This window comes from Gekko japonicus, unplaced genomic scaffold, assembly GCF_001447785.1.
Source record: "Gekko japonicus isolate JY-2015 unplaced genomic scaffold, Gekko_japonicus_V1.1 scaffold2968, whole genome shotgun sequence".
NCBI lineage: Eukaryota > Metazoa > Chordata > Lepidosauria > Squamata > Gekkonidae > Gekko > Gekko japonicus.
In genome coordinates this window covers 76306-85221 of record NW_015162563.1, presented here as the reverse complement: position 1 = coordinate 85221, position 8916 = coordinate 76306, and the positions used below count along the sequence as shown (strand labels likewise).

General features: G+C 61.2%; 1 protein-coding gene across 1 annotated transcript in view; it reads left to right on the top strand.

The window, feature by feature from the left end:
* The window catches only part of TNRC6A (trinucleotide repeat containing 6A), a 29089-nt gene that overhangs the window by 9085 nt on the left and 11088 nt on the right, over window positions 1-8916 (top strand). Inside the window, exons 4-10 of the mRNA XM_015406394.1 lie at window positions 1509-4043; window positions 5401-5565; window positions 5775-5959; window positions 6408-6488; window positions 7122-7173; window positions 7569-7711; window positions 8237-8386. Coding sequence (XP_015261880.1) covers window positions 1509-4043; window positions 5401-5565; window positions 5775-5959; window positions 6408-6488; window positions 7122-7173; window positions 7569-7711; window positions 8237-8386 — 3311 coding nt within the window. The remainder of the gene's footprint in view (window positions 1-1508; window positions 4044-5400; window positions 5566-5774; window positions 5960-6407; window positions 6489-7121; window positions 7174-7568; window positions 7712-8236; window positions 8387-8916) is intronic.

The following is an 8916-nucleotide window of genomic DNA, read 5'->3' as shown; positions in this document are numbered from 1 at the left end:
AAGAATACAGAGCATCACTTACCCCAGACTGAGAGTTCCTATTTATACCTTGTGGCTAATAGTCACTGATGGACCTCTGCTCCAGATGTTTGTCCAATCCCCTCCTGAAGCCGCCCATGCTTGTAGACGCCACCACCTCCCGTGGCAATGAATTCCATGTGTTGCTCACTCTTTGGGTGAAGAAGGACTTCCTTTTATCGTTCTAACCCGACCGCTCAGCAATTTCATGGAGTGCCCACGAGTTCTTGTCTTGTGAGAAAGGGAGAAAAGTACCTCTTTCTCTACCTTCTCTATCCCATGCATAATCTTATAAACCTCAATCATATCACCCCTCAGCCGTCATTTCTCCAAGCTAAAGAGCCCCAAGCGCTTTAACCTTTCTTCATAGGGAAAGTGTTCCAACCCTTTTATCCTTCTAGTTGTTTGCTAATTTTTTTGCTAATGATGTTTAGCTTCTCCAGCCGCCCTGCCGTGAGCCACACAATATGTGTGGAAGAGCCACATGTGGCTCCCTAGCCACAGTTTGGCCACCCCTGCTCTAAGCTGAGTTAGCGTGAGCTAGCTCACAGTTTTTTAGCCTCCGGCTCACGCACTTTTGTCTTGGCTCAGGAAGGCTGGCTCCAGAGCAAATTGATTCATGCAGCCGGCAGATCACTCACTCACAACCTTAATGCCAGTGGCTCACAAAGCAGAATTTTTGCTCACAAGACTCCACAGCTTAGAGGTTGGTTGTGGCCGACCTCAGAGCTCGGGCTCCGACCCCCCCCCCCTCGGATTCTGCCTTCAAGGCAGGAAACTTACAAGCGTGACTGAAAGTAGGTTGGGTGTGAGCAAGAAAACACTTTTAAACATGCTCATTTTCGGAACGCATCATGCTGAACGGCGCCACTGCCGGAAGATGCTGACGATTTACCATTAGAGTTATGCATAACTTCACTCCCTGACATTTCACGGTTGGCCCTGCCTCATGCGGCGGCAGCCCTTTGGTGGCTGCGCCCAGCACCCTGTGTGAGAATTCCAAAGGCACCCAGAGGCTCAGAAAGGTTGGGGGCAGTGTTCCCTCTAAGCTTGAGTTAGTGTGAGCTAGCTCACCGTGTTTTAGCCTCCGGCTCACGCCTTTTTGTCTCAGCTCAGGAAGGAGGGCTCCAGAGCAAACTTAATTTATGCAGCAGCCAAATGGCTCGCTCACAGCTTTAATGCCAGTAGCATAGAAAGTAGAATTTTTGCTCACCAGACTCCATAGCTTAGAGGGAGCATTGGTTGGGGGGGCCCCTGCTCCAACGGGCTAACTGGACAGAGCCTATGGGCTCCCCTCCAGTGTGCCTCGGCTAAGAACGTGAGGACATGTGGAGGGGTGTGTCTGTGCGCGCAGAGCACAGCGTGGCCCTTGCTCTTCAAGGCTGCGGTTCTTGCTTTTGCGCTTGCCCGCCGCCCGGCCTCTGCCGGCGTTCTCCTGGCGTGCTTGTCTGAGTGATGATGTGCCCTCCCCTCTCTTCCTCCCCCCCCAGATCTCAACCGCAGCACACGAGGAGGACCCCATTATGAGAACGCGCACTGGGGAGCCGTCTCTTCCAGCAGCGACTCCGGCACAAATTGGGAGAAGGTCCTTGTAGACGGCCCAGACCCAGAGGCATGGCCCTCGGCCCCCGGCGGCACTGACGCGGAGCCGGCTTCGGAATGTGTGGACGCTGACTCCGCCTCGAGCTCCGGGTCGGAGAAGAGCCCGGCCCTCATGGCTTCCCGGGGCGCGGACGCCGGCAGCCTGCCGAACGGCATCGGACACGGCTCCCCGGCCAAGTTTGCTGCCGGCGGCCACAGCAATAACGGGGGCGGCGGGAGCAGGCCGTGGGGCTTGTGCCTCGGCGCCGTGACAAGCGCGGGGGCGGCCCCGGTGGAGTCTCCGAAGGGCACGTCGGAAAGCGGAGGCGGCAGGATGAACTCTTGGGGCGCCCTCGGCCCCTCGCCCGGCGGAGGGTTGAATCCCAGCACTTTGAATGCCAGCGGCAGCCGCGGTGCCTGGCCCGTGTTGGAGAGCAACGGGCACCCCCTGAAAGGGCCTGGCGGCGGCGGCCACACACCAAGCACCCCGAGCGGGAGCTGCAGCCTCGTCTCCTGGGGGAGCCTCCCGGAGGGCGGCTGTGACCCCCCGGCCAACGGTACCAGGAAGGTTTCGCAGAGTGGGCCACCTCAGAACCTTAACCCCGAAGTGAACGGACCAAATAATAACACTACTAACTTGATGACCTCTAGTTTACCAAACCCCGCCGGCTCCGTGCCGCCGAGCGAGCCGGAGGGCGGCGACGCAGGCCCCCCCGGGGGCTGGGGCCGGACCGCCCTGCCTCTGCTCCAGACCTCACCGGCCATCGGCGGACCTTCCGCTCCTCACCTCAGCAATGGTGAAGCGAAGATCGGCGGCGCGGCCTGGGCGGGTGCCTATGGCTCCGCCTTCCCCGGAGACCGATGCCCTGACTCCAGCGTCCGAGCCGGCGGCGACACTGTGAACGCGACTCTCTTGCCGCCGGGCCTTGCGAGTGGCAGCAGCAGCACAAACTTTGAAACCAACGGGGGCAAGGGAGCAGGGGGGTGGGAGGGAGCAGGGGCGGCCGGCACCCCGAACCTGCCGTGGGGGGGTGGGGCGGGCTCCGGGGGCGGCCAGAGGGGCTCCGACTTCACGGACGGAGAGTGGAGCCAGCTGTCGGTCAGTCAGCGCCCCCCTCCCGAGAACGGCAGCGCCAAGAAGTTACCGGGGGCGTGGCCGCCAGCCGAGGAGGAGGACGCGAGCATGGAGGTGCAGAGCTCGGCGGTCTCTCCCGTCCCCGAGCAGCATGGCCGGTGGGCGAAGGTCAGCCCCGGGGGGAGCGAAGCGGGCCCCGGGGAGAGTCCCGAGGAGAGATCGGCGGCCGAGGGGGCCGGCCACGAGAGACGGAAGGCCGACCAGTACGCACTACTCCAAAGCATCGTCAACAGGACGGGCCTGGACCCCCGGGTCCTCTCCAACGCCGGCTGGGGCCAGACGCCCATCAAGCAGAACACGGCCTGGGACACAGCGGTGGCTTCCCCGCGCGGGGAGCGGAAGGTGGACAACGGCACGGAGGCCTGGGGGGGCTGCAGCAGCTCAGGGGAAAGCGCGGAGAGGCCCGGCCCGAACGGCCCCGCTGGCCCGTCCGGGTGGGGGGAGACAAAGTCCGCAAGCAGGTGGGGAGACCCCAAGGTCTCCGGCGGAGGCAGCCAGGGGGGCTGGGAGCGACCAGCCGCTCCCGCCCAGGCCAAAGGCAATCATCCATCGTGGGCGGCGGGCGGGAAAGACGACAAGCCCTCACCGGCATCCCCCTGGAGCGACGCAGAGAAGTTCAAGCCAGGGTGGGGGGACGGGCAGAAGGGGAGTCCTGGGTGGGCCGGGCCGGCCGCTGACGGCTGGGGGGAGAACCTGAGGAGCAACCATTGGGGCGAGACGAGGAAGTCCAGCTCTGGCAGCAGCGACAGCGACCGGTCGACGTCCGGCTGGAAGGAGCCACCGGGCAAGGCCGGCACTGCCCACTGGGGTGGGGGAGGAGGCGGCCGAGCCCACCCAAGCCCCGGGTGGGAGGAGCCCGCCAAGCCGAGCCAAAGTCAGGGGTGGGGGGACCCCCCCAAGCCCGGCCGTTCTCAGAGCTGGGAGGCGGCCAAGTCCCCCGGCTCGCCGGACTGGGCCAAGCAGCAGCAGCAGGACGCCGGGGGCTGGGGGGCACAGCCCACCCTGGGCAAGGCACAAGGTGTGACGGGGTGGCCGGGGAGGCCAGTGCCGCCCCTGGCCAAGGAGGAAGAGCCCACCGGGTGGGAGGAGCCGTCCCCCGAATCGATCCGCCGCAAGATGGAGATTGACGACGGAACGTCCGCTTGGGGGGACCCGAGCCGGTACAACTACAAGAATGTGAACATGTGGGACAAGAATACCCCGAGGGGGGGCGACCCTTCGGACCAGCAAGCACACGGCCCTCCGCAGCGCCTGCCGTCCCACGCTGCACCTGGCCCCAGTACGGAGAGCAATGGCGGCGGCAGCTCTGGTAAGTTCTCCTTCGCATCTCGCTGTGCCGTAGGGGTGGTGGGAAGGGGCCTGGTTAGAGACACACACGCACCCTTCACAGCTCTGACGGCTGCACAGTATTTCTGCAAGGGCTGAAGGGAAGGAGAGTTGCCCCCAAGAACTGCTGGAGGAATAGCCGCGAGCTGAAACGAGGCTATGCCGGTGGGGTGGGGGGGGAGGCCAGCTGCTGTCCAGTCCCTTCCCGCCGGTGCTTTCTTCTAATTTATTTATTTATTTCTTGAACTTGTACCCCCGCCTTCCCCGCTACAGGCAGGCTCAGGGTGCCTAACATCATAAAAACACATTGACAATAAATATCACAACTCTCTAAAAGCAGTTCATAAAACAATTCCGTAACGTTTCCTTACAACAGTTTACAATTAAAGTGCTAGCAATTAAGTTATGGTATCAAGATAGCCTCATAGAGTCGATAAATTCCCTCGATAATCAACTCAATGATCTTTCTCCGTTTCGGTCGGCGAGCACAGGCTAGTAGACCAGGCACCAGGCTTCTGTTGTTATTAACGATGGTAGTGGTGGTGGCGGCGGCGGCTCCTAGTTAAAGGCCTGGCGGAAGAGCTCCGTCTCGCAGGCCCTGCAGAACTGTAAAAGGTCCCGCAGGGCCCTGATCTCTTCTGGCTGCTCATTCCACCAGTGTGGAGCTGCCACTGAAAAGGCCCCGGCCCTGGTAATAGCAAGCTTGGCATCTTTGGAACCTAGAAGGGTCCTAGTTAAAGGCCTGGCGGAAGAGCTCCGTCTCGCAGGCCCTGCAGAACTGTAAAAGGTCCCACAGGGCCCTGATCTCTTCTGGCTGCTCATTCCACCAGTGTGGAGCCGCCACTGAAAAGGCCCCGGCCCTGGTAATAGCAAGCCTGGCATCTTTGGGACCTAGAAGGGCCAATCGATTTTGTGACCCCCCACCAAAGTGCTCTCTGGGGAATATATGGGGGAAGGCAGTCCCTCAGGTATGTCGGACCCTGGCCATATGGGGCTTGATGGATCTAAGCGCACGAAGGGAGAAAGGCGGCGGCGGCAGCAGCTGGCAGATTTGTTGGGTGGGTGGCGGGACAAGTATTAGGGGCCACTCTCGTACCTGTGGAACAAATTCCCTTCCTGGCCTGCAGTGGTTTTACTCTGCACAGCTGATCAGATCCTGAATCCTCTTTCATCAGCCCTGCTGGGCAGGAGAGCCGCCACTTCCTGAAAACACTTGGCGGGCACCGTGGTTGGGGGGGCCCTGGGCCCCAGCCCCTCGAGCGAGCCTTCCTTGCTGCGCCAAAGCCTGCAGAATAGACGCTGGCTTTGGGGATCCTGCTAACTCCTGCCTCTCCCTGAAGGTTGGGGAGAGCCCTCTCCCGCCCCCACGACGGTCGACAATGGCACAGCCGCCTGGGGCAAGCCCGTCGATACGGGAGCCAGCTGGGGGGAGTCCATCAGTGATGCCGGGAGCGCCGGGAACTGGGGGAGCGTCTCCGTCAGTCAGCCAGCTCCTAACAAAGCGGGTAGGTGGCGGGTATGTCGGGGGGGTGGGGGGGCCCTGGAGGGACAGCAGGGGTACCTTTTGTGAGAAGGGAAGCGGAGGGGGTTGCCCGGCTCGAGAAGGTTTGCCTCCTTCCTCTGGGCCGTGGAATGGGAGCAACCGGGTCGACCTGGCCACTGCCGTCGGTGGCTGGCCTCTCCGTTGACGAGTGGATGTCTCTGATCGTGCCAGGGCCCAAGTCTATGCAAGCGGCTGACGGCTGGTGTGGAGGCGACATGCCCCTGACCGGGAGCCGCCAGGCCGGCTGGGAGGAAGCGGAGGACGTGGAGATCGGGATGTGGAGCGGCGGCGGCTCAGCCCAAGAGGTCGGCGCCTCGCTGAACTGGTCGCCGTATGCAAAGAGGTTGCCCTCCAAGGTGAGTTCCGGCTTCGGTCGAACGACGGCCGGAGGGGCTGGGGGTGGAGGCCGGCCACCGTCCGTGGAATGCCGTTAGACCCCTTAGCAGTCCAGTGTGTGCTCAAAAGAGATTGGGGTGGGCGAGCGGAGGCCTATTGGGCCCTGCTTCCTGTGGAGGATTGTGCTCCATGGCGTAGCAGTGGGAGGCAGATGAACTCTTTCTCTTCCAGGCCACTTTCTCTCTGTTTCTTCCTTCCCATCCCCAATCCGGGGGTGGTGGGGGTGGGGGTGGTTTTGACCATTGTGGCCCCTGCGGGACTCGGCTGCGTTTGTTTTTAATTCCTTGCACCTTTAAACTCTGTCCCGAAGCCTTTTGGGTTGGGCTGTTCCACTTTGTGCCTCTCCCGCCTGGCCTGGCCTTAGTTGCCCTCATTTTGAGGGTTTTTTCTTTTTCTTTCTTGGTTTAGGGAACAATGAAAAACGGCAACAAGCAAGAGGAATCGTGGATAAATCCGTTTGTTAAGCAATTTGCCAATCTCAACTTCTCTGTAAGTATCGCGCAGATCTTTGTGCTCCGGAGAGGCCCCGGCGTTGAGACTCCTGTTCTTTCAGAATGCCAGGGAACGTGCCATAGCTTTAAAAGCCAACCCCCCATCACATTCTTAGGGCAAAGGCAGAAAACGTGGGTGGGTGGCAGTGTTCCCTCTAAGCAGAGTCTGTGTGAGCTAGCTCACTTTTTTAGCCTCCGGTTCACATATTTCGTCTTAGAAGGATGGCTCCAGAGCAAACAGATTTATGCAGCAGCCAAATTGCTCGCTCACAACCAATGCTCCCTCAGTGGAGTCTGGTGAGCAAAAATTCTATTTTGTGAACTGGCAATAGAGTTGTGAGCGAGCAATTTGGCTACTGCATCAATGAGTCTGCTCTGGAGCCCTCCTTCCTGAGCGGAGACAAAAGCGTGTGAGCCGGAGGCTACAAAACCGTGAGCTAGCTCACACTAACTCATCTCAGAGGGAACACCGCTCACAACTTTAATGCCAGCCGCTCGTAAAGTAGAATTTTTGCTCACGAGACTCCACAGCTTAGAGGGAGCGTCGGGTGGGTGGTCGTTGAATGCGGGACGCTGCCTCTCGGCCGCGTGTTGGGTTTTTACCGCCCACGTCTTCTCTCTCCCCCTGCAGAGGGAGTCCCCTGAAGAAATCATGCACAGCAATAAGATGGACATATCCGGAGGTGAGCCCTGGGCGTGGGAATGGGGGGGGGATCATCAGCAGAGAACAGCCCCTGGGTTTGTCACCCGTGCTCTTTAAAAACAAAAGGCGGTTTCCGGGGGATCCTCATTGGCCGATGGCTGGGGGGGGGAGGGCACGCGGGTCATGGCCTGAAGCAGCTGCAGATCCCTTTGCGATCCCCCCCTTCCCCGGAGAAGGCCAAAACCTGGCCACGGCCACGCATCATACTCCTTGTTGGCAAAGTGTCCCGCGCTGTAGGAGGCTAGAGGACCTGGGGTGCGCCCTGCGGGGCAGACCCGCTTAGGGAAGGAGGAGGTCGTGGGAGCTGCCTGCCGCACCCGGAACTGATGGGGCAGCCTCCTCTGCGGCCCCGTGACGCTTCCTCTGCCTCCCCAGGGGTCTTGCCGGACAAGCGGATGGAGATGGAGAAGCACGGCCTGACCGCTGGCGATTACAGCCGGGTGGTGGGGAAAGGCCCCGGTGCCCGCCCTCAGAGTTCCAAAGAGTCTTCCATGGATCGAAGTCCTTACTTTGATAAGGTGAGGGGAAGGGGTGTGTGTGTGTGCTGTTGGCTCCGGAAGACTCCAGTCCTCCCGGCTTTGCGCACAGTTTGCCCTGCGTGGCAGAGCCTCCAGCTCTTCTCCGTCCTGGCAGAGAGGGGGGTCTCTAGGAAGCCGAGTCTGTGTCCTCCTTCCGCTTGGGGTCTGTTGCTCAGCCGGGAGGTCGCTTGGGGCACAGGGCCTCCTCTCTCCTGCCTGTAGGGCCGGCAAGCACCTCTGTCTCCGGGAGAGAATTCAGAAGGGGCAGTTTTACTGGGTATGGAGGGGTGAGTTGGGGTGCGGATGCCGAATGCCTCCCTAAGAGGCTCCACCGGGAGGGTCTGGTTCTGTTTGCCGCCCTCTCCCCTAACAGTCGGGTCCCTTGCGGCGGTTGCACAGCCGTTGTTGCGGAGAGCTGTCTCCGGGCTCGCGGGTGCCGGCTAACGCGTCTCTTCTCTTCTCTGGCTCTCCCCTCTCGCTGCCCTCGCGCCACTTGCCTCTCCTCCGCCTCGCCTGCCCGGCCAGGACGGCCTTCTCGTAGCAGATGACCCCACAAACGTGCCGTTTCTGCCCAGTCAGAACGCGAAGCCTCCCCCTCCTAGCAGTGCACTACCTAACCAGGCCCTTGGCTCCCTGGCCGGGCTGGGCATGCAAAACTTGAATTCTGTTAGACAGGTAAGGGCTGCGACTCTCTCCCCTTTTGGTGGCGGTGCTCTTTGCGCTTGTTGGCTTCTCTGAGCCCTGATTGCTGGGGTGCGAGAGCGTTCCGGGGGTGGGTGGGGGGGCATGGCTTGGCACCAGCACCATGTCTTGTGGGAACCGGGGTAGTCCCTGTGCAGAGCATTTGTGGAGCCCCCCTCCCCCAGGAAAGGGATCCATCACACCTTGGCAGTCCTTTGGGCCCTTTTCTAGTGATGCAAAGTTCCCCCCCGGCCACAAGCACCCGCGGGCGTTCTCCCTGGCTCCCGGGCACCCTTTTCAGCAGACCAGCTCTGCAAGAGACAAATCTGCAGCAGAGCCCCCTCGAGACATGACCCCGCCCCCCGCGCCGGTCCACCTGTGGGGGCTGTGCACGGTGCCGGCAGCCGAACCTCTCCTTCCTCCGGCCGGTCTCCTCCCAGCCCCTTGCTCTGCGCTGCTGTGCCGAGCTGTTTGTCTCCTTTCACATCCTTCACTAATTTCTCCACTCCTCCTGTGCCACTCCC